At 38.5% G+C, this 25706-nt stretch overlaps 1 protein-coding gene across 3 annotated transcripts in view; it reads left to right on the top strand.

Moving 5' to 3' along the window:
* The window catches only part of USP24 (ubiquitin specific peptidase 24), a 115216-nt gene that overhangs the window by 75447 nt on the left and 14063 nt on the right, over positions 1–25706 (top strand). For all 3 annotated transcript variants that reach the window (XM_087820458.1, XM_087820459.1, XM_087820457.1), the window contains exons 38-60: positions 132–292; positions 825–886; positions 1953–2144; positions 3105–3222; positions 5283–5427; positions 7430–7549; positions 8183–8308; positions 8935–9033; positions 9908–9990; positions 10353–10494; positions 10717–10836; positions 11252–11472; positions 11906–12030; positions 13294–13435; positions 14235–14385; positions 15345–15440; positions 16086–16189; positions 17058–17171; positions 18460–18556; positions 20898–21014; positions 21694–21786; positions 23266–23368; positions 24893–25014. In XM_087820458.1, coding sequence (XP_087676584.1) covers positions 132–292; positions 825–886; positions 1953–2144; positions 3105–3222; positions 5283–5427; positions 7430–7549; positions 8183–8308; positions 8935–9033; positions 9908–9990; positions 10353–10494; positions 10717–10836; positions 11252–11472; positions 11906–12030; positions 13294–13435; positions 14235–14385; positions 15345–15440; positions 16086–16189; positions 17058–17171; positions 18460–18556; positions 20898–21014; positions 21694–21786; positions 23266–23368; positions 24893–25014 — 2853 coding nt within the window. The remainder of the gene's footprint in view (positions 1–131; positions 293–824; positions 887–1952; positions 2145–3104; positions 3223–5282; positions 5428–7429; positions 7550–8182; positions 8309–8934; positions 9034–9907; positions 9991–10352; positions 10495–10716; positions 10837–11251; positions 11473–11905; positions 12031–13293; positions 13436–14234; positions 14386–15344; positions 15441–16085; positions 16190–17057; positions 17172–18459; positions 18557–20897; positions 21015–21693; positions 21787–23265; positions 23369–24892; positions 25015–25706) is intronic.

Here is a 25706-nt window from a genome sequence, read left to right as displayed (position 1 = left end):
TTTACCATTAATGATCAAAACACTCAGTCTCCTGTGTGTCCTTCAAAGTGCTGACTTTGACAGAAAATCACTTTTGAAGCAATCTCTAAGCATTGGTTGATGGACATTCTTTGTCACTAATATAATTTCAGATTCGCCGTGTTGCTTGTGATCAGCTGTATACTCTTAGTCAGACGGATACTTCAGCTCATCCAGATGTACAGAAGCCAAATCAGTTTCTTCTGGGTGTGATTCTTACAGCTCAGCTCCCTCTCTGGTCTCCAACTAGTATCATGAGAGGAGTCAATCAGAGGTGTGTAATAAAGATGAGAAAGCTCACACTAACAGAATAGTGAGCTGTGTACTGCTCCCCTGAGGTCCACTGTGCATTACTGAGATGACAGATGAATTCCTCCTGTCCTCTTCTAGCATTGGTGCCTCAAAGAGGGCGATTCTGTGCTTTTCCCCATTTAGGACAGGAGAGTTAGAATAAGACCAGGCTTTCTTCTCCTCTGTCGTCCCCAACTCCCACCTCCACCTCATCTGGTTGGTAAGAGCCTAAAATAATTCAGGCCAGATCACTGTGTAAAGGTCACACTGCTCATGTCCTCTTGTATGTCACTTTCTCAGCTCAGCATACTTCTCAACTCCAACATGTATCTGTATTAGTAAAATCATTAGCGTGCCTCTTGCTAAAATATTGAAGTTGAATTAATGTAAACATAGTTATTTTATGCTAGGTAAAGTCTCTTATTCGATTGTTTTATGAACTTCTTATAACAAGGAAAATGCTCTATATTTTTAATTCAACCTCTTTTTAATAATTGAATCTGTCTGTTTTTTAGACTATTATCTCAGTGTATGGAGTATTTTGATCTGAGGTGCCAATTATTAGATGATCTGACAAGTAAGTAAATGTCTAACTATTGTTTGTGTTGGGAGAGTAGATTTTGAGGGAGTGGGAAGGAGTAGAAAAGAAAGCCAAATGGACATTTCTAATTCTGAGTTAGTGTATCTATATATAAATGAGATTATAATTCTTATTTGAAATTGAATTTTATTTTCCTGGAAATAGCATGTAAACCCATGTGCCAGTTTTCTATTATATATCCAACTGTTATGTGTTGAGAAGATTTTTTTATTTTAAAAATTTGTCAGAGGCACTCATACTTTAATTATACTGATACTGAGCTATTGGGAATAGTCTTTCTCTCTAGTGTAGCCAATTCTGACAAATTTTTAAAGGTTGATTATTAAAAGAAAGAGGGAATGTCTGTTGAGATATGTTGATAGTAAAAGAAGTGAGTGACAGAAGTAGAGACAGGATTCATATCCGGTGCCAGTCCAGCTCTGGCTGACCCTAAAGTATCCCTTTTTACCTCCGCATCCTGAACCCAGCCTGCTTGTGGCAAATAGTGCAGTGAAAGTAGAGCACGATCACTCTTCCTCTCCTTCCCAACCCCAGCTTCCAATATGGAATCTTGTTTTAAATCCTTGCTTGGAGGGGAAATGACATACTTAATACAAAAGGTCAGAATAGTTCTCTGGAGTTTGATACATTGTTTGGAACCCTGGTCTCTGCTACTTCATTGTTGACCTCTCTCCTTTGCAGAACTCTGTCCCCTGCTGGCTTTGGTAACACTGCAGGAGCCTTGGCTCTCCTCATACTCTTTCACCCCTTCCTTCATCTTGTATCCCCAGCATGTAGCACAGTGACCTGCACAGAGGAAGCACTCAACATATGTTTGGTTTATGACTGAGAGAGTGAATGAAGGAAGGAGTGAATTTGCATGAGCCTTCATGGTCCTGTGGGCAGCAGCTATAGCCTGCTATTTATTAATGATGGGTGTGTGGTTGTCTTTTTGAAATCGATAAAATGAAAGATTGAGACTTGACTCTGTTTACTTTAATTCAGGATTTTGACTCCATGAAGGGAAATCCTTTTCTCTTAAAAATGGATTTTTTTTTCTTAGCTTCAGAAATGGAGCAGTTAAGAATCAGTCCAGCTACCATGCTCGAAGATGAGATTACTTGGCTGGATAACTTTGAACCTAATCGCACAGCTGAATGTGAGACCAGTGAAGCAGACAACATCTTACTGGCAGGACACTTAAGGCTCATTAAGACCCTTCTTTCACTCTGTGGGGCAGAAAAGGAAATGCTTGGTAATTATTGCTTCATCTTGTCGTGTGACAGAATAGCACATTTTCAGATATTGCCATAGTATTGTGTGTAATTGGGAAAATAAGATAGGTGCTAAGTGTTACATAGAAAATTGACCCTTCAGGCAATAGGAGATTGTCTGGCTTAGTGCCTAACAAATTTAAGGTATATTTTACCTGTGTCACTAAACAATGTAGAGAATTTTACAGTGTTCAAAAGAGTTGGATCACGTAACTTCTTAATACCAAGTAAAAATTATAACTCAAAGTAGGTTTTTCTCTTTTTGCTCTTATGTACTTTGTTTAAAAAATTACCTATTGTATATCATTTCTTTTAAGGGTAATTTTTTTCTAGGGAGGCAATCCCCAACCACCACACCCCTAGGTGATGGATAAGTCTCCTGGGTACACATGTAATTTGTAAAAACATATTCAGTATTATAATTATTTTCAGAAAGCAAAGCAAAACATTATCACTTTTATCACACAAACCAAGCTCTATAAAAATATTTTTGGCTATTGGGGATACATAGAAAAGAGTGATTCTAAACCAGGGTGAGAAGGGCAGATTATTTTTACCTAATGAAGGCAAGATTTTAAAGCTTTCAAAACGCTTTATGTGGACTCCCCTATGCCCAAAGTAAGACTTACTCAAACCATCTACCTCGTGGTGTTCTTGACATTTGTGTTTCTAAAGTGAAAGTTTGACTCCTTTCACTCTGTTGTAAGCTCATAAAGGTAGTACCCTCACTTGTCTATCTTTGTATCCTGTCCCCTGACCCTACCAGCCATCCCTACCTCTCTACTCCAAGAGCTTTGCGAAAAATTAAGCATTAAGTTAAATTGAATGCCCTGCTGTTGGGTGGCTTTGGGTGCCTTTGCTGCTCTGATATGAAAGTTCAAGACAGGATCTTTGAATTAAAATGTGTTCATCCTCAACATGAATATTATGCTCTATTCCAGGTTCATCACTCATTAAACCATTGTTAGATGACTTCCTTTTCCGAGCTTCTAGAATTATTTTAAATAGTCATTCTCCAGCTGGCAGTGCCGCCATCAGTCAACAGGACTTTCATCCAAAGTATGGAAAATGCACGTTGTGTTCAGTTTTGGTAAAAATTCTAATTCGAAACATTAGTCCAAAAAGGTTTTCTTAACTTGGAGTTTGTCTTCTATCTTGTGAGTGTGCATAGCTTATAAGGTGTTATCCACTATATAAAGAAATGCATGTGAAGAGGCTTAGGGTAAAGCCTGCCTGGCACATAGTAAGTGCTGAACTAGTATCTGGTACCATTATCATCATCAAAATGGAAGAATAAGTAATAATGTGGTTAACTTGGTCAGTAAGAAATTCCAAGAGAAACTGAGTTTGTAAGAATTTAGTCCAAAGTAAAAGTCAGTAGGCTCTGAGTCTTGAGGGTTTCTTCTAGAAGAAAAGTATAGGTGCTTTAGTGCATGAGCCTTGAGATTTGCTGAGTAGTGACTGTGTCCTGATAATTAAAACTGTTAGTGATTGATTACAGTGGTAGTTTTAGAATCAAATTTTGTATTCGTTTCTGTGGGTAGAAGTTTGGAAGATCCTTTTGTAATGCTAACCCTACTTGGGTGATGTTTATATTCTTGGAGATAGGAGGAGGTTATTTGCTCTAATTCTAACTTACTTTGTTCTATTCTCATGAAAACCAGAGTTAATTGAATAATCCTGAGGAAACTGAGGATTTGGCATTTAACCAGTGAAAAAAATTTCCACATAACTTAAGTGGTTCATGAAATAGGCAAGGCATAATAAGTAATATTTTATGGAATCCTAAGAGGAATCTTACGTAGGAATGTTTCTCTGTTTAGAGATTCCTTATTAGCAAAATCTGTTTTAGGTAATAAGTCTTCATTAGAACTCTTGGGGTGTCTCTCAGGCTGTGACTCCAATCCTTAACCCTGCCCCAACCTTGTTCTAGAAGATTTGCTGCTAGCTCCATGGGAGTCTTTTATTAAAGCAGTAGAAATGCATGAGTATATCAATTTTTAGTGAACAGAGAAAATCTTCACTTTTACTGAAATTTTTATTCATGAATTTTTCCCTTTATATTTATTAAAAGTATAGCCTCCATCCACAAGGAGTTGGTTTTTTAAATCATACACAGTGCCTGGAATAGAAAAGGAAACATTTTGTTTCATCTCTCCCCAGTGCACTGAATGGTGTCCATTTATCACAATGATGCCCAGCCTGTTCTCACCTAAATCCTAAAGCGAGAAAGAAATTTAAAATACACAGAAACTCTTTTCACAGTAATTCTATTCTTATATCACACTAACAACAAAAGAACTTTTTAATGTTTTGCCTGTGTATATGGTACCTCCTGTTCATTCTGTACCTGTCCTCTGCAACCCAGAAGTCCACGGCCATTGTCCTCAGTGCCTGGCACAGTGCTGATCTGAAAGCTTCACAACTTCCTCTTAAATACATCTCCACTCCACTCCATAAGTGTTTCTTTCAGAGGTTGGATGTCCTCTTTTCTGTGTATCCTTCCTAACCTGCGATCTCAGTATCGCAAGGTTGGCATAGGTGACAGTGAGAAATTACTGTTTATCCCCAAAACGATGTCCGTTAAAGGTGCAGTTTAAACAAATTGATTGAGCAAATTATGTATTTTTGTCTCAATTTTTTTTATCAGCAAAATGGAAAGTTGATTAGTGTCCGTGAAGAATTTTTTTATCTGCACGCACATATAAAATGTTTATAGGCATCTGTTCTGATTTGTATAGCTTTCTTTTTCTGTCCTTTAGATATTTGAATTTCAGGGTGATATCTACAAAAACCTTCCTTGCTACCTACATTGTGGTTTAGGTAAAATTTTCAGACTACTTACCCTCCATTCTTGATCTGTCCCGTAGATACGAACACTCTGGAATCATAAGTGACAGATTTTGCTACATTATCATCAGGCCAAGAAGATACTTAGCTCAATCACATTCATCCCTGCAGTGCTCATGGCCTCCTTTGTTAAGTCAGCAATGCCCACTCGATTGACTAGAGATCTTCCATCAGACCTGACTTAACCTAACTGCTTGGGGAACTGCAGCTCTGAAACTTTCATTTCAAAAGTTGACTTAGACTAATTGCCTTGTGTCTTTTGTTTTTAGGTGTAGTACAGTAAATAGCCGATTGGCAGCCTATGAAGTCCTTGTAATGTTGGCTGATAGCTCACCTTCAAATCTTCAAATTATTACAAAAGAACTACTTTCTATGCATCATCAACCTGACCCTGCTCTTACCAAGGAGTTTGATGTACGTTTTCTAGACCTTGATACGCTTAATATTTTTTGAGTGCTCTCCTAAACATAGAATTTTTAAAACTGCATTTTCATTTTTCTAATCACAAATTCATTATTATTTAGCTTATCATGTTGACATACTCAAATAACTATAATGTATAGCATATTACTAAATGATACTCTTTTAATTAACCTATTTTTTGAGTAAGTTTATGCTTGGCAAGGTACTAGAGACAAACACTCAAACATTGGCTCTGTCACACTACAGTATGTTCACTTAAATTCAGCTAAGATTTATTGAGCTTACTATGTGCTAAGAAGTGTTTTTGGCTTTTGGAGCCCAAAAATGAAGATAGATCCCAGCCCTCCAGGTCAGTGTGTAATGAAGAGATAAGCAGATAATTGAGATAGAGTTATATCCCAAATGCTCTACTAACAGACACTTCACCACCAGGTGGTGTCTTAGAAGGCTTCTTAGAAAAAATGAAATTTAAGTAGAGCCTTAAAGACTGTGAGCCAATTGAAGCAAGGTGGCCAGGTCAGTTCCAGCAGTGTGGGCAAAGCTGTGGAGCCGTGGAGCCACTTAGTCTGTGTTGGGATCTGCCAGAGGGAAGCAAATTGCAGGTGCGCTAGAGCACCAGGCCAGGAGTGGGAGGACGCCGCTGAAGCTGCCTTTCTTTACGTTCTCCACTTACATCTCGGTCATTTGAGCTGAGTGTTATGAAACATACAGTTTAGGCAGGAAAGAAAGTGGGAACAGGTGTTCTAAATAGAGGAACTAGCGCTTGCAAAGTAAAACATGAATGCACAAATTGGGAACTGTTCTGATATTAAATGTTTAGTTTATAATGCTTATTTTATGCTGTGCTTTAGTTTTACATGTATTTAATCAGATTGAAAAGAAATTTTTAATTTTTTCTTAAGTCAGGAATTATATCAGCATAATGAAGACAATATTTGTCTTATACAAATACTTATATTTTTAGCACTGTTATAAACCAGTTTTCCTTATTTTGTAACATTCTTTTTTTTTTTCCCCAATCTATGCTTTGGACTACAGATAAATTACAGTGGTAATTAGATCTTAGAAATCACCCTGCTCTAAGTGTTTGTCGAATATCAATGAAACATATGTAATACATTCCTTTTGGTCCAAAAGATCGACAGGGTCTTGTCAGTTGGTTAGTTATCACGTGGATACAGATACTTGATATATGCAGATAATGTGATTCTGGTCATGGCATTAGAATCGAGACTCTGCTGTAGTTGCGTTTTAGAGAGTGTCGGTTACAGTATCCTCTACTTGGAGAAGTGCTATGTTGAAATGCCTTTTTTTGATTATTTCTACCTAGAAAAGCACTGCACTGGAATCCACATTATTACAAACATCTTTACGTGAAGTGCTAAGGCATTTACCTATTTATTTAATTGTGTGCTTATTAAAAGAAATTTAGTAGAAGAGTGTTACCTTTTCAAACAAAGAGAGAGAATATGTGTCTTCCTTGACCATATACACTGGTCAGGATTCTTCAGAGTAAACACTTCATAGAACCCTATTCCTTTTTATTTTCCCCCAGAGTACCACCTCAATTTGTAAATATACATTAGTCTATTTACTTGATTAATGCCTATCTGCCCTACTAGATTTCGAGCTCCTTTGAGGTCAGGACTAGGTACATTTGTGCTCTCTCTTGTATCCTGACAGAGTTTACAGCACATAGTAGGCTCTTAATAAATATGTATTGAATGATAATCAGGTGACTGAATGCTTCACTGCACACATATGCTGTGAACTGTACGCTCCAAGGAAACATCGAGATAGCGGTATTTTTCATTGTGTCGGCATTTGCAGAGGCACTTCATGAACGCAGGCTTTGCTGGCATAACTCAGTACGCTGGGTGGATAAACCTGAGTGTATCTCTCCTCCCCTTACACATCTCACCCAGCTGTGAGGACGTGTGCTGCTGGCAGAGATACTAATTCTCTCTCCCGCTTGTCCTTCTCTGTGTTCTAGTACCTGCCCCCAGTGGACAGCAGGTCCAGTGCAGGGTTTGTGGGGCTGCGGAATGGTGGCGCCACGTGTTACATGAACGCAGTCTTCCAGCAGCTCTACATGCAGCCTGGTCTCCCCGAGGTGATTTCCTTCCTTTTTCCTCTTTGGTGTGATGAGTAATATGTACATTACCTGAGAATTGCTACTCATTCATATAGTGCATTTTGGGGTTACTAAAATTAGATATTCTCAGGGATTCTTCAGCAGCTTCTGAAATATATCTAGACAGTATGTTGCTTCCAGTCGCACTTTTTTATACACCTGCGGTATTATGTTGCTGTTTGACAGATGGAGTTGACCTCCTGTGATATTTGAACTAAGTTATTCTCAAATTCTATACCATAAAATTGCTAGTATTTTCAGTATTTTAGAAATACTTAGGCTCTATCACCAGCACTTTATGATAGTGTCTGAATAGACGGTGATATAGCAGTAGTTTTGAGAGTATTCTGTGTTATTGTGTCACAGTTACCTCTTGTAGAGATCCTAGTGTTACTAGTCAGTTTTTCATAATCCAGCAGAAGCTCAAAGTCATGATTTGTTCATGATCAGACCAGCTAGAAAGTATTGAAGCTAAACATACGTAGAGTTACAGCCACATTCAAACATACGTACATTCTAAAAGAACAGTGTGCATCCTTGTATGCATGTAAGTTGAGGCTTTTTATAAAGAAGTTAAATATTTCTAACTTAACACTTGCTCTTTCTTTCCAGGCGTTACTCTCAGTGGATGATGACACAGACAATCCCGACGATAGTGTGTTCTACCAAGTACAGTCTCTCTTCGGGCATTTGATGGAAAGCAAGCTGCAGTATTACGTGCCTGAGAACTTTTGGAAGGTATTTCACCAGTAACTCTTTAGGTGTGAAGATGTGAGATATTTGGAGTTTGGCTACATTCTTTCTCTAGTGATAGCTGTCTCTTGTCTTTATTAACTCTAGACTAATCCCATTGCCAGAACCTATACCAGCCTTCTTTAGATTGGTCCTTATTTCAAATGATTAGAATGTTTAGAGTACTCATGTAATTTCTAGGGATTTGCTAATCTTGGTTATTTTGGATATTTCTTTTGATGCTTATTTTAGCTGTTTGAAGTATTTGTTGAACTCATTCTTCAGAACCTGTGCCAGTTTTACTAATGCCTCTAAATAAAGAACATTCTTTTTTAAACATTGCTTTACTTTGGAGGAGTCACTTGTACTTTCCCCCACAGGTTGGTTAGTTTCTAAGAAAGAAATGCTCTGTTCCATGGCCTTAGCTCTCACCCTGTGGTGTCATAGACTTATTAGGATTACAAAGGGACCAGAGAAGACCATAGGTGGCTGAACATAATCCCATCTCACTTCTGCATCCTAATAGGGAACTTAATTTTTAGAAGCATTAAGTACTCTTTTACCTTCTTTTTCTATCATATTCAGAAATTGCTACTTCTCCTTGAATGACATATTTAATTCTTATTACGTAGATTTTCAAGATGTGGAACAAAGAGCTTTATGTGAGAGAACAACAGGATGCATATGAGTTCTTCACTAGCCTCATTGATCAGATGGATGAATATCTTAAGGTAGAAAAAGTTGTATTTTCCCGCTAACCCTCTCAAACTCTAGTATAAGAACAGTCGGGTAGGATTTGGGACTGCTATGAAACTGACAAATCAGAAATTGATCATCTTGAATACCACAACTATATATCATTTCTTCTGGGTTTGAACATCAAAACATGCACAGATCACTAAGGTTACAGGTTTCTTCTTAATTCATCTAACACTTGATAAAGTATGTAATTCTTAGTTTGTACTCCATAACAGTGACCATTTGTATCTGCATACTCTTATTTGTATGCATTGTAGTAACCTGGCCTCAGAGAAGTGCTATAAGCACTGGTGCAGAGCTGTCTTGCTTTGGCAAAGGGAACAAAAGGACTAGATTTAAAGTTGTTTTTGGTGATGTTTAAACCCAAAGCTTTCTACCTGTACCCAGTAAAACATGACAGACTGCCTAACTGGTACTGCCTTCTAAGTTATAGACAGATCCCATCACTGCCAGCTTGTGCCTCTCTTCTCAGAAGTAGGCAGGTTTTTAAATAACATATATTTATAGCATTCTATCTGCAAAAAGAAAAAAAAAGATTGTGGAAAGTTGCTACTACCTTGGTAATTGTGTCATGGGCAGAAGGAATCAGAGTCGTCATGGAGAATGCTGTCCTTGTCATCAGCTCTGACTGACTTCTCTCCTCCTGAGCACTTGGATTACTCTGACAGTGGGTCTAATGGGTTATAGTCCTTTCATTAGTTCCCAGATTAAACTACCAAGATCACGTATTTTATTTTGGTGGTTAAATTGACATCTGTGTTTCAGTTAGGTCTAAATAAAATTCTATATAAGTAACCTATAAATTCTAGGCATATCAACTAAAATTGTAACTTTTTAATCCAACAGAAAATGGGGAGAGACCAAATTTTTAAGAATACTTTTCAGGGCATCTATTCTGATCAGAAGATCTGTAAAGACTGTCCTCACAGGTCAGTGAAGATGTCATTAATGTTAAAAAATGTTTATTATCATTTTTAAATGATTCTTCTAGTAGGTGGTGAATTTTGCATTTATTGAGAGACTTGCAAATATACCTCTCAAGGGATCTATATAGTGTATATTGAATTAAATTTCTTTGCTTTCAATTTCTAAAATTTCTTTGTTGAAATTCATAATTTTGAGTAATTCTGAATTGTCAAAAATTGGTATTTTTATTTGGTAATGTACTTTGTAAAGGATGAGGGATGTTATTAATTTCACTGATTTCTGTGTTTAATCTCAGGTATTATGATACTTTCAAGCTTTTTAAATTCTATTGTTGATTGTGGTTTTTCTCTTATTTCCTAATCAGATATGAGCGAGAAGAAGCTTTCATGGCTCTCAATCTAGGAGTTACTTCCTGTCAGAGTTTGGAAATTTCTTTGGACCAGTTTGTTAGAGGAGAAGTTCTAGAGGGAAGTAATGCATATTACTGTGAAAAGTGTAAAGAAAAGGTATTTCATTTGCCCTTTTTATAAAACACAATTAATATTTTATTCATGTACTTTGTGTTTCATGTAAGATCAATTTTAAGCTCTATCGTTACTTCCATTAGATTGTGTCATCACTTGTGTTTACAAGGGTGGGAAAGGCCTGTGGGAATCTATTTCCTTTGTATTAATTGCTTGGCTGTTTTACTTTCTTTAAGGAGATAACTGGGTTTTGCTTTTCTTTAGAGAATAACAGTCAAAAGGACCTGCATTAAGTCTTTACCAAGTGTCTTGGTCATTCACCTAATGAGATTTGGATTTGACTGGGAGAGTGGACGCTCCATTAAATATGATGAACAGATAAGGGTAACTTGGGTTTTTTTCCTGAAAGTTCTTATAACCATTACTACCTCACCCACTGTTTATTGTTTTTTTAATATTTTCAAACATCATTTAAAGCGTGAAAGTCATGGTCTCAGCATTCTGAGGAGTGAGCAGCTTTTGCTAGTAGAACCGTGTAGTGTTACTGTAAATAATCAGCCTTGTTTCCAGAAGGCACCCTAGTGTCAGCTGTGAAGGCAGATGCTTTCCTTAATGCTCGAATGAGAGGCTACTTGTGCTTCCCCAGACTTGAGCCATTCTGAGGTTTTGTGCTTAACCTGGAGAGGTAGTCCTAGCTTGAATTAGGAAAACAGGCATCCCTTGTCTTTGTGACTGACTTAATGGGTTTGGCAGTATATGTTACTAATCAACATCGATGTGCTCTCTTTGCTTTTAATAGTTTCCCTGGATGCTAAACATGGAGCCTTACACAGTTTCAGGAATGGCTCGCCAAGATTCGTCTTCTGAAGTTGGTGAAAATGGGCGAAGTATGGATCAGGGAGGTGGAGGGTCCCCACGAAAGAAAGTTGCCCTCACAGAAAACTATGAACTTGTCGGTGTCATTGTACACAGTGGGCAGGCACATGCAGGCCACTACTATTCCTTCATTAAGGATAGGCGGTAAGAGGTTCTCCCACCAACCCCTCTCTGCCCTTCCAGTGTCTCTTCTCTACTCCCCCTGCCCTCCTGTGTGTCTCCCCTCTGCTCCCCTGCCCTCCTGTATATCACTCTTCCACTCCCCCTGCCCTCCTGTATATCTCTTCTCTGTTCCCCTGTCCTCCTTTATCACCTACACTTATTGTTATGATACAAAGAAGCTTTTGCATTGTTCTTTGGTCTTATTTTGTATTGGTTTTTTAAAACTTACTGTAACTGTTTTTATGCCTTCAATTTGAAAAGTTATTTTAGAAATTAGAATAACTGTTGCTATATTTTTCTTAGGTATTTTCAAATGGTAATCACCTGCTATATTTGTAGACAGTCCAAAGAGATGAATACTGGAGATGGGGTATTTGGTTTCTGTTGTAATGTTTGTTTCATCCTTGGGCTCTAGGGGATGTGGAAAAGGAAAGTGGTATAAGTTTAATGACACAGTTATAGAAGAATTTGACCTCAATGACGAGACCCTGGAATACGAATGCTTTGGAGGAGAATATAGACCAAAAGTTTATGATCAAAGTAAGTATTTACAAATGGGTATTTTCCATGAGTTTCATTTTTGTGAGTTAGGATTTTCTATCAAATTGGAAGCCATTTTCTTTACATAAAACAGAATCGATTTTATTCTTTTTACATACCACTGCTCTAGCTGTATAGATCCATCAACTCTGATGGCCAGAGTGAAAATGCTCAAACTGCTTACAAACAAGGTTTTAAATCATTTCTTACAACAGCCTTAGGGTGCAGGGGGGAGATGAGAGTTAAGTGAAAGAAATGAACATCAAAGAGAAACTAATGAAAGCAGAATTCCAACATTAAAAATAGTTTCAAGAGAAGTCATTATCCACTAAAATTTTCAGATTTCCTTTTCACTTATTTGGAGCTATGATTGATTAGAGAAGACATTTTTAGCATCTGTGTTTTGAAAACCATACTGTGCAGTGTGGCAAAGGAGTCTTTCCACAACCCCACCTCACGGGAAAGGTATGAGGAAAAATATGTCACAAAACCCACTCAGAATTTGCTACTTAAAGAAAAAACATTTTGCAGAGGCCTTACCATTTCTGAAACCTGATTTTGAAATGTTTGGGAGCATTTTAAGATTTCTGCCTATATTAGATTCACTGTATCAGATTTGATGCCATACCATAGTAACCATGCATCTAATCTTAGCAGCCGTTAATGGTTGGATATAGTATCTTAACAGAATTCGCCTAGATTTGGCTGTTCTATGCAAAAATGATTAAGTTAGGCCAATTATAATCCCATCCTGTGCCACAAAATTTATTTTTAGATGTTACTTGCCTTTTGATTAAATTTAGACTTACCCAGGAGTATTTACCCTCTTTCTCTTACTGTGTTACCATACAACTTCCTTATTCCCTGCCCTCAGTATCACCTTCCAAGTAATTCTAAGCAGTACTCTAAAAAAACACACATTGCCCGGCCAGGCGTGGCTCAGCGGTTGAGCATCGACCTAGGATCTAGGAGATTGCAGTTCCATTCCCGGTCAGGGCACATGTCTGGGTTGTGGGCTCGATCCCTGGTCGGGGGCGTGCAGGAGGCAGCCGATCAATGACCCTATCCCTCTCCCTTCCTCTCTCTGAAATCAATAAAGATATATTTTTAAAAAATTAAAAGACACACATTTTACTTACACTTTGCATTTAACAAATTTAGTAAGTAGTTACTTGCTGAATTTATGGGTCCTTTGTTTTAGATTGTCAAGACAAGAAAACATTTTATTTACAAAGACTTCTTTCTTAATGTCTTGTTCTAAAGCAAACCCATATACTGATGTTCGCCGGAGATACTGGAATGCGTATATGCTCTTCTACCAGCGGGTATCTGATCAGAACTCCCCAGTGTTACCAAAGAAAAGCCGAGTCAGCGTTGTACGGCAGGAAGCTGAGGATCTCTCTCTGTGAGTGTCTTTTCTGTGTAATTTGCTATGAGGTCTCAGTAGGTGATACTGTGATCTTTAGAGTATGCTGTTTGGTATTTAAATGTAATTGGCTAAACTAGAGAGACATTCTAAAAAGAAAATAAGTAAATTGCCCTACCCCTTTTCTTTCCTCTTATTGCTACCTGGTCATTACTTCCTTGTCAAAAAGTTATTTTGTATTTAGAAATATGCATATAAATTATTTTTTTCTAGAAGTGAGATCTTTCCATCTCGGCATTTATTGAATACACTTTATGTTCAGAACACAATAAGCACTATATCAGTGCTGTCAGAAGGTTTTTTTTATCCTGTTCTCTGTGAATTTGAATTTAAATTATTGAATTAGGAAAATATAGTTTAGGATACATTCCTAGGAGTGGAGTCACTGGGTCAAACGGCAGCTCCATTTTTAATTTTTTGAGGAACTTCCATACTGTTTTCTATAGTGGTTGCACCAGTCTGCATTCCCACCAGCAGTGCGGTGGGGTAAAAGGGGAGAGAGTAACCAAAGAATTTATATGCATATATACACAACCCAAGGACACAGACAATGGTGGGGAGAGTGACTGGGGAGGGGGAAGGAACGGGGGTGAACAGGTCATTGGGGAGAAAAAGGGACATCTGTAATACTTTAAACAAAAATAAAAATTTTTTTAAAAAAAGAAAATATAGTTTATTTTTAAGTACAGTAACCTGTTTATGTAGGTTTGTCAGGTTATAGGAACTACTAAAACAATAGCCACTTTACATGAGACCATTTTCTGATTTCGTCTCTTAGGTCAGCACCATCTTCACCAGAAATTTCACCTCAGTCATCTCCTCGGCCCCATAGGCCTAACAATGACCGGCTCTCTATTCTAACCAAGCTGGTTAAAAAAGGAGAGAAGAAAGGACTGTTTGTGGAGAAAATGCCTGTTCGAATATATCAGGTAAGAACTATAATTCTAAGGGAGAAAATTTACATGGTATCAAAATCCATCTCATATGTCAAGAAGCACTCCTGCTGGTCATCTTGTGGACTTAGTTGTACCTCTAGTGCCGCATCTTCTTACCCACCTATGTCACGAATCTTTCATTTCAAGTCACAGAGGCAGCAATAGACTCAAAATAGGCCACACCATCACCACTCTCTGTGTGGCTATAGGATGCCAGAGATCAATAAGTAGAGGACGCGGGCAGTAAAGAAACACATTGTTAAAATAAACTTTCTGTATCTGGAGAGAAAAATTAAAGTTCATAACTTTTGGGTAAAACTAATATGACAGTGATGACCATTAATTATTGAATACCTACTCTATGCTACATGCTTTAAACAAATCCCTAATTCTTAAAACACTCTTGTGGAATAGAAGGTTTTCTTCTAATTTCTCAGATGGGAAAAATTAGGCTCAGGAAAGGAAAAAAAACTTACTAGTGTCTCAGAGACAGGATTAAAATTCAGAACTGTCCAACAACCCAGTCCAGACTTTCTACACTAATCAGAAGCTGAGTAGCCAGACCAGGGAATTTAAGGAAAATATGGAGTCTTTCATTAAGAGGGATTGAGAGAGAATGAAGCCATTTGAATCAAGGAGAGCACAAGAGTTGGTTGTACTTGGGAAAGCTCTGTTTCTCCCTATATTATACCGAAAATAATAGGTGAGACTTCACTTGTTCTTCACATGGTGGTTTTCCTAAATTTTACAAAAGGATTTGGTTTAATGAATAATAATTCACCTTTTACAACTTCTTATATATTGAAATGAAGATTTTTCTCTGTTTTAAAAAATTCAAAGCCTGGCAGTAGGGTTCTTATGAATCCTTTTAACCTAACATACCACTAAAAATGTCTTCTACATGTTGAATATTTTACCATTTCTTTAAAATAATTGCTAATTTTCTTTTGTAGATGGTCAGAGATGAAAACCTCAAGTTTATGAAGAATAGAGACGTGTACAGTAGTGACTATTTCAGTTTTGTGCTGTCGTTAGCATCACTGAATGCTGTAAGTACTAGCCAGGTTGTTAACTAGAGCAGAAAAGGGTTATAATTAAACACCTTTCAGGTAACGTGTTCAGGGACTCATGCTCACTTTAGATTAGATGAAAAAAAATTCCAACAAGTGTGTAATTTATTGAGCAATGTTAAAATATAGGCAATATTTGTAATGATGCAGGTTGTGAATGGCTGTGGCTTTCCACCTACTGACTTTTTTAAGTACACTTGTTTAAATTTTATAATGAATGTAAGAGTAGCCATGAGGTGATATCAATGGGTATTGGGCTTTGTGGAGATTAATTTCTCCTAATTTGTTATCAGACATTACCAGTACTTCCAAGTACTTCTCTTTCTTGAGTACTGTGATTATAATTTGCTAATAAGAGGAAAACTTTCTTAGTCAATTCCTTAGTAAATTACTTAGCATCTTGTGGTCTAAAGACTATTTTGAGAGAGCTTCATTAAAAAAAAATGGGGTGTCTTTCTTAACCTTTTTTAAAGTTTAACTGGAACATTTTCTGTAATGGCTGGCTAGATTTTTTGTATTATTAAACTTTATCATATGTGTCATTATTTAGTTCATAATGTTGGGTACTAATCTGTAAAATTTCTGTGAAAAAACATCTTGCCTTTTTTTTTCTTCCCCTCTCAGACTAAATTAAAGCATCCATACTATCCTTGCATGGCAAAGGTAAGCTTACAGCTTGCCATTCAGTTCCTTTTTCAAACTTATCTACGGACAAAGAAAAAACTCAGGTAAGAAGTGGTATGTTTTGATTGTCGCGGCAAAAAAAAAAAGCACTGATTAATTCAGTTAAAGTTGAATTTATAAATTCAGCTTTTTAAAACATTGTTTTAGGTAGTTGGAAACTACCTAATGTACTTAGATGGTTAATGGCTCCTGTCTCTAAGGAATTTCTGATCCAGTAGGGAAATAGATTAAACAGGGCAATAACTGATGCAAGGCATAAATGCTGTACGTCTTTAGAAATTGGGCAGAATCATATCCAATTATGGGGATGGGGCTGGCATTAAAGATCCTGATGTTCTCTTGTAGTGTCTGGCATAGGATTGACTAAGAAAGTTTATTTGGTTACTTTCATTTGTGAAATTTGCTCCAGCTGTCTACACATTGCACACTATTTCCATTTTGTTTCTGTGGACCATTCTGGGCACAAGGGACTAGAGAGGGGTGGTGTAATTCATAGGTAGTATAGCCATTACACCTTTTTTTCTGTCCAAATATTTGTATTCCATAAATAAGGATATTAATGATTGTAACAATAAAATATAAAAGTGTAGAAAGCAGGCATTTTGTGAATGGCAATTAAGCAGAACAAAATGTTCAGGCTTTTTTTACAATTGAAATTTTTTTAAGAAGATGCAGATAGCTTCTTTACACTTTTTTCTTTTGGGGTTGAGGGGGATAAGTCACACCACAAGTACGAAAGACTGCAAAGCACTGGCGTCTGCAATGCGTGGAGCCATGTTAGTTAGTCACTGAGTATTTAGCTTGTCATCTACCTACCCCGCCCCACCCCCAAAATTTAAAATGGAATTGATACTCCATGGGGTTATTTGCTGGTACTGTACGCCTAACGTCACTTTCTTTGCTTTTTTAAAGGGTTGACACTGAAGAATGGATTGCCACTATTGAAGCATTACTTTCAAAAAGTTTTGATGCTTGTCAGTGGCTAGTTGAATATTTTATTAGTTCTGAAGGACGAGAATTGATAAAGTAAGTGTCAAGATTGTTAATTAAAATAAAGTTGTGTTTCGTCCAATGATTGAGAGCAGAAGTTTCTTATTGCTCTTTTTATTTCAACTTGAAATTATTTTTCTGATTGGAATCGATTTTAAACTTTCTTCACTGATAACGCAGTGAGGAAATTATTCAGGTGACTTCAAAATCACTTTTTCCAAAACCATCTCTGTTGGACTAGACTCAGACAAGGTGTACCGTGAATGTAAGGAGAGCATGTTTGCAGATAGCCAAGTGCTCCCAGGCAACTATGTCCTGTACAAGCCCCTTTCCTCAGGGCCCCACAGTCTGGTGGCAACTTAGAGATCTAACCGAAACTCTTGGTCCCACATCCCCTTCATCTCTAGGTCTGTGCATCAGATATTCATTTGTTTGTCTGCTTGATATCTCCACCTCTCCTTCCTCCCATCTACCCCATACAGCAACAGAAGTGTTCTTTTTAAAACAAATTAGATCATGTTACTTTCCTACTTAAAAAAAATTTTTAGTGGATTCCCATCGCATTCATAATAAAATCCAAAATTCTTATCATAACCCACAAGACCTTGAATATAATTTCCACCACCCAGCCCTGAGTGCAGATGTTTCTGCCTGGCCGTACCCTCCACCGCAGCTGAGGCCGCCTCGTCTACACACCAGTTGTAAAAGATTGGATTAGATAATGCACTTGCAGTGCACAGTGTGGTATCTGACTAACACGAGAAGTGCCAGGTGTGTGGTAGTTGCCTAGTAAACCTTAACTGCTGTATCATCATTATAGAAGAAAAAAAGAGGGAAGCAGGCCTCTTTAGCCTCAAACACTTTTAGGGCTGAGGGTTGGGGAAGGGAGAGGAAAGGGAAGGAAAAGGATAGAAATATAAGTGCACAGGGAGTCGGAGGTGCTGTCCTTCCTGGGAACTTTAACTAGTATCTTACTCTGAGAAATTGAAGGGGTGCAAGAGAACTGCTCCTGAGTGAACAGGATTTATAAAATTCTAGGTTCTTTGCTTTCAGATCTCTTTAAGTCCAAATTTATATTTATCCAGACACTCACTTTAGGGGAAGAGAGGAAGGAGGAGGAAAGACTTTCCAGGGTTCAAGGCCTTGTTTTCCTGTCCGGCCTCCCTCTTCCCAGTGGCTGCGAGCTGTGCCAGCACTTTCAAAAGTCCTCAACTAACATCTTGGAGTGATTTTGTTTCTTGGGTTGTAGGTGGGACCCATGCTGGGAAGGTTGACTGATAGAAATCTGTCTTGTTTTTTTACACCACACTTCTCTTTATTTTAGGATATTCTTGTTGGAGTGCAATGTGAGAGAAGTACGAGTTGCTGTGGCCACCATTCTGGAGAAAACCCTGGACAGTGCCTTGTTTTATCAGGATAAGGTCAGTCTCGTATTTAAATTTTTATTTATACATTCTGTTTTTACCAAACATTTAAAATTGCACATAATAAGAAAGAGAGCCTAGGATTGCAACCTGGTAATTTTGCCACATAAAATGTACCCTCTGTGACCCGACTTTCTGATGAATGCCAGGTAGAAGGCATTCTGACTTTTCCTCCTCATATCCCAGAAACCAAGGTAGGCCAGGAATTGAGGTCTGCTTTGGTCTGCTTCAGAATTTTCTCTCTAGAACATGCCCTTTTCAAAGTTTTCTCTCAAGAGTTTGTATTAGATCCCTCTGCACTGAGACTAACCTGAGTCTAGAGGCTCTAGTCTAGACCCTTAGACATTTTGAGCACCCCTGATTTGCCTCTTTCCTCATAAGCTCTTTTGTGGCCAAAACCTGCAGTTGCAACCATGCCATGCCCCAGATAGTTCCTTCATTGATTTCCATTATTCCCTCATCTGTTCCTCTTCCTCTGAATTTCTTCTTCTTCCTAAGCCTATTTCCTGTAACATTTTCTGGTTCAAAATTCTACACATGCCAAAGCAAGCCATGGTATTTATTACCATCCTCAGTCCCTAAAGATTTTGAGACTTAGGGAAATAAATGACATACATTGTAAATCTGATCATTCAGTCTATTATTAAGTGATAGCAAATAGAGCAGTTACTTCCCAAGTTTGCTGTTTCAAACAGCTGACACTACATGGAAAACTTTGAAAAATGTTATTTTCAAAACTAATTGGCTCCTTATAAACATTGGCTGGAGGCTGTGTGCCTCAATGAACTAAAAATGCAAATTCTAGAAATTGCTGCTTCAAATACAGTTGTTGATTTTGTGATGCAACCTGGAGCATATTCTTTAAGGGAGATATTTAATCCAGATACAGCGCTTGACACCCAAGGACTTAGTTTCTTCAACATTGCCTGACCCGGGGTGCACTGTTAGATCAGACCTCCTCAGGAGCTCTGCTCAGTCCAGAATGAAGAAGGAGGCCAAATATGCCCCTTAGGAAAGACCCAGAAGACTGTCTCTCAATCCAGGAATCATAAGGAAGTTGAGATTTACTCTAAGGCTGTTGTTTTCAACCAGCTTAAACAGCAGAACCAGTTTCCAAACAAACCTTACCTGGATGCAGAAGATATAAAATAGGTCACTGGGAGCTGCTTAGGACAGTTTGGATACCTTTGCTCTGAAACACCTCGTGGACGTTTTCTAAGATATTTAACATGAGAGCCTTCTCACTCTCCTTCTTGTCCCATGCACCATCCCAGACTAAAGGTAAAGGCAGAATTAGTGCATCTCCCTACAGATGGGGGCAGGCCACGCTCTAGCACCCCCCCTCCCCCCCCGACCTCCAAAGACAGGACTGCAGGTGGTAGAAAGGGAAGGATTGGTGCAGGACTGAAGCGTGGAAGCCATTTGCCTCAGTAAATTCTACTTAATATCCAGATCCAGCTGATGCATTTTATGTCAGTTTTCCCTCTTAAGGAAATGGTGCCTCTTGCCACCCACTTTGTATTGTAAAGTACTTTGAAAATGAAGTGCTATGTAAATGCTAGATTTTACTTTATTTATAATGGGTGTGACAGGATGGATGGGAGTATTTTAAAAGTCTTATGAACACCATCTTCAAAGGAAATAAGTCAACAGGAATAGTAAGCCTGGTCTTCATTCTCAGATCACAGATGAATTTCTAGGGACTTTTCCAAAAGCAGTTGGGGTGGGAGGGAAAGAAGAAGCAATGTGATAACCAAAATGGTTTCTAAACAAATAAAATGTTTTTCAAAGCTTTCCATGAGGCGTCAGCGGGCTTTCAAGTAAGTTCACAGTTGAGTCGATATTGCCGTTGTCATTCTGTCAGGCTGTTGCGCTCCATCTGCTCCATTGGCTTGATTTCTAGCCCTATTCCTGTGTCTGTGTTTTTTATTCTTTGCATCTGTGATTATGTGAAGAAGTAGCATAGTGGAGGGAGGGATTCAGAAATAGGTTTCCTCTAACCACCCCCAACCCCACCTTTTTTAAAGAGACAAAGAGGAATTGGCTCTACAGAAAATGTGCCCATTAGGCTATAGAATCATGCCCTTGACTCTGAAATCTAGGAAACAAAACTAGGCTTTCCTTTGAAATATTTCTATAGTACCAACCTTCCCCTAACAGGTAAAATTGATCATTCTGTTCTTGCTCTCCAAAGCATAAATCCATCTGAATCTGAGACTGGATTGTATCAACCAGACTTTCCTTTTGTTCTTATGGTGATTTACTTCAAATTAATCCTGTTGCAAATGTCTATCTTACATTGTTTTTCTTTATGTAATTTCGTCTTTCCTCTAACCAGTTAAAAAGCCTTCATCAGTTACTGGAGGTACTACTTGCTCTGTTGGATAAAGATGTCCCAGAAAATTGTAAAAACTGTGCTCAGTACTTCTTCCTGTTCAACACTTTTGTACAAAAGGTAAATGATTTTTTTCCTAATATATTTTTGTAATACAGGATAGACTATGTATAGTCTAAAAGAATTCTGTACATGGAAAAAATATAGACTGGTCAGTATTGGATTTATATGATACGGTAGACTGTTTATTCTTAAAACCTTAATTCATGGGTTATATTACTTTCAAGAATTTGGATACAGGTAGGTGTAGTTACTCACTGACAGCAGACTGCATTAAAACTAGTGTAATTACATGTTTTGTAGCCTTTGTGAAGCAATGTGAGGCTGTTGGAACTCAAGAGTTTTTTAAATTAGCTTTTTAAAAGGTATTTTCTATATGTAAATTATAGCATTTCAAAACTTACTGACTCCTTAAAACTTCTCTTTTAACTCTGTTTTTAAAACTAATTTTTGGCCCGGCCGGGCATGGCTCAGCGGTTGAACGTCGGCCTAGGATCCAGGGGATCATGGTTTGATTCCCGGTCAGGGCACATGCCGGGTTGCGGGCTCGATCCCCAGTCAGGGGCGTGCAGAAGGCAGCCAATCAATGGCTCTCTCATCACTATGTTTCTATATCTCTCTCTCCCTCTTCCTTCCTTTCTCTGAAATCAATAAAGATATATTTTTTAAAAATAAATAAATAAAACTAAGTTTTGTCTGGATAGGAATATAACTTGTCATTCTCCATATCTTGTGACAGCAAGGTATTAGGGCTGGAGACCTCCTTCTGCGGCATTCAGCTCTGCGACATATGATCAGCTTTCTTCTAGGGGCCACTCGGCAGAACAATCAGGTAATGCCTGCTTTACTGCCCATTGAGTGGCTGTGGGTTTCGTAATCACTCTACTCCTCTGTGTAGGTGATATTTTTAATTTCATAAGAGTCGAGGTACTAGTACTACATAGACTTTAAAATTCTTTGTAGTTCAATTATTTTTACAGCTTTCTGAGAATTTCCTAATAACAACAACCCTTGGAAATGACTAAGCTAAATTATCAGTTAAAATATGAAGGGCTGGTGGCATTGGGTCTTCCACTTGCTCTCTGGCACTGTGAGCAAGACTGTTTAGGTGGCAGTCTCTTCTGAGCTGCTGATAACAAGGCCAGAATTCAAATGTGAAATTGTACTGTTACGCACCAAAAGATGTTACTGCAGATACACTACTGCTCGTATTCAGAAAATGAAGGGAACTTGTTTTATAATATATGTGAAAATGGCTCTCCGGTTGGACTTTCTATATTAGTGTGTTTCTCCCGTCCATTATGTTTCTTTTTTTGATAGATTTAAAATACACGTCATGTGAATGTGCAGTAATGATAAATAGTATTTATAGAGTGCCTGTGTGTTATGTGCCAGACACAACTGGTCACTTTATATGCTATACCACTGATGCAGTTCAGTAAAATAGGGAGTTTCATCCCCATTCGCAGGCAGGAATTACAGCATAGACAAGTTAAGTGACTTGTTCAAGGTCACAAAGCTAGTATTGTAGAGCCAGGTTCAGACCCAGCTCTGGTGTCCCCTGTATGTAATGCATCGCATAAGAGTTTTCCTTCCTTTTTCGGGGAGACAGACGTGCCACTTAGGCCTCCTCTCAGCTTCCTACCTACCCATGCTGCTCTCTCCAGTATTAAAAAGCAAGCTCTGGCACCAGAGCCTACTCAGTATAAGGATATTATGTTGAGATTTACAGTTCCATTTTTCACTCAAGCTCTTCCACTTCAGCAGTTCCATTGACAATGGTGGTTGATTTAAATTCACTGTGATTCAGCTGCACATATGATCAGTATTGTTTTGCATTTATGGAGCACATAGCATTGAGAACATTTTCACTTTTAAGGTTTCATTTAGTTATCACAACCACAAAGTGGCCAGAGCAGATAGGTTATCTCTGCCATTATATATCAAGAGGCGGGGCAGTGTTACTGTGAAGAATTGGCCACTCGCACAGCACAGTGAGTGGTGAAGGAGGGCCGGGCCCCCAGCTCTCCAGCCTCATGGGCTTCCCCATTACCTGGCACAGAGTAAGCAGTCAATACCTAAATTAGAATACATGAGTGAATTTGTTTCAGAATATGAGTTAATATGTCTTAGGGAGAAAACACTGTTAAGCTAGCTTAAAACCTATGACCTCTTGTACTTTGGCCTCTTTTACTATCAAACATTGAGGCGTAATTGTGGACCAAATTATGAAGCAGCACGTCCTTTCCCTTCCTCGTCATGTTATTTCTAATCACAACACAAATGTCCACTTCATGCTCTCTGACAACAGATACGGCGATGGAGTTCAGCACAAGCCCGAGAATTTGGGAATCTTCACAACACAGTGGCATTGCTTGTTTTGCATTCAGATGTCTCTTCCCAGAGGAATGTTGGTGAGCTTAACATATCTTTAATACATCAGAAAAATGAAGAGGAACCGAATTTGTCAGTAGTGCGTGGAGGGTAACAATGTTAGCAATTAAGTGGATAGTACTTGTTCCTCACTTGGCTATTTGATATTGTTTTAATTCACATTAAACTTCACTTTATTTTACTAGTTTGTCACAAGGGCAAGTGAATCATTTATTTGGCCGAAGGGTATGTAAATATTTGAAAACCTCTGGTAGGATTAAAGGCTAATTCAGAGTTTAGTTGGAACAACTGATCTAGTGCTAAAATTGCCAAGATGTGGGTTGGAGTCTCCTAGCTTGTGTGAACTTGACCAAGGTACCTCACCCTCTAATTCTTAATATAAAATGGAGATATTAAAAACATAACCCCCCAGGCGTACTGAGGGTTAATGAGTAAACCGTTAAACTACTTTATAAAAACAAAGGGATTTCACCTGTAAATTAAGTCACTGAAATGTATTTGAATATATGGTATAGTAGGTAACATTTCTAGCTTTGTCACCCACAACCAGTAGTTCAGTCCTCATTTAATAGACCAAAGACACAGATTGTCCTATACGGTTATCCGCTGTTCTAACTTGTCTGTACTGTGTTTTTGTACTGTTCCTAGGCCTTGTCATGTCAGCACCAACAGCAGTAGCAATAATAATACAACAAAACTGCTGAAAAATATCCAGTGTTTTCTGTGTACTGTGCCTGTCCATGATCCTTTTAGTTTATTTTGTGTTTATAATCCCCTCAGCAAACCTATGAAAGATATTTTCCCCTTCTGTAAATGAGGAAACCAAGATACAGAGAGGTTTAATAACTTGCACAAGTCTCACAGCTAGTAAGTGACCTAGCAGCCAGTGTGTGAATGCAAGCTTCTGACCCCAGAGGCTGTGGCTGAATTATAGTGTAGTCTGACCAGTAAGATCTGAACACAGGAGACTAGATAAAAACCACAGCTCATCACTCTGGTCTGGAAGTGCTTACTGACACTCTAAAGAGACCTTGGGGGAGCCCTTGGATGGTTTGAGGTAGCGTTTGCTTCCTAAATCTGATTCATTCATCTAAAGAGACAAAGCTGCCTAAGTATGAATTAAGGTAGATTTGTAAAAGAAAATAGTGTGAGTTCTTGCTTTTCTAGCAAATGGGGTAACCCCTTCCATATGGGTTAACTCTGCTTAGCATAAGTGGTGGTTGGGGGACAAAAGTGTCTCGTCCAGTGTCTCTTCAGAGTCACAATGGGCACTTTTTCCATATAAGGATTATATTTTTACGTCTTTGAAGGATTGTCTTGGGTGGGGATCACTAGGATGCTAGAGCTACAACTTAGGCCGACAGTGAAAGAGGTAAACATTTCTCCTGTGTACACATCTGGCGTCCTCACCAGACTGAGAGAGCCGGCTGTGAGTACTCAGCAGCTGTGTGTGTGAATCTTGAGAGAATGGCTTGACCCTGTTGGTGTCTGTTTCATGAAATAGCACCAAGTGAGACAAACTTTGTTCCTCTGGCCCCCTGAAGCTCCTGGCGTGTTTAAACAGCGGCCGCCTGTTAGCGTTGCTCCCTCCAGCCCTCTGCTGCCCCTGCACGAGGAGGTGGAAGCCTTGTTGTTCTTGTCTGAAGGGAAACCTTACCTGTTAGAGGTGAGTCCTTGTCCTTCTAAAGCCACTTTCTCTTCATTTCTCCCATTCGAAATGTAGTTTCTCCTTTTGTTATTAGTTATATTTTGTGTGTGATTCTGATGAAGAAGTATTAAGAGAAGCAATGATTCTTTGAAATTAATTTTTCTTCCTGTGTATATGTCAGAAGGAAATGATCAGTAGAAGAGAATGTTATGTGTTAGTCCTCTCTTCAACCAACAGTTGGACCCCCAGGTCCGGCCCAGCTAATTACTCCCCTACGTCCCAATAGGTAAATGCACCTCACCAGTCACAGTTACTCAGTTTATTATCAGAGGTTTTGTTCCCAGTCTCTTTTGTGTCCCTGGTCCTGAAGTGTTACACCTCTGAAGCACACGATATTTAAACCTCAGGAGCATGGAAGTGGGCTACTCACAGCACTCTGTGTGGCCTGTGTGCAGCCCAGGCCACTTCCCCTTCCACCCAGAGCTACCCCTTCTTGAGAATTTAGTCTTCCAGTCCTTCCATAACTTGGCTTATATACGTATGAACCTATATGTCATACTGGTTTTTTAACTACATTAACAATGCTATGCTATATGTCTTTTTTTAAGCTAAGCATTGTGGTATCTCTTGGATTTATCAATAATTATTTTAATTTGGGGAGGGCATTTGCCTTTGAAAATCTGATGAAAGTGACTCAAGAAAAAGGTGCA

This window comes from Miniopterus natalensis, chromosome 9 (assembly GCF_054644295.1).
Source record: "Miniopterus natalensis isolate mMinNat1 chromosome 9, mMinNat1.hap1, whole genome shotgun sequence".
Lineage (NCBI taxonomy): Eukaryota > Metazoa > Chordata > Mammalia > Chiroptera > Miniopteridae > Miniopterus > Miniopterus natalensis.
The sequence above is the reverse complement of the archived record's forward strand: the minus strand, read 5'-3'. Positions and strand labels throughout refer to the sequence as shown.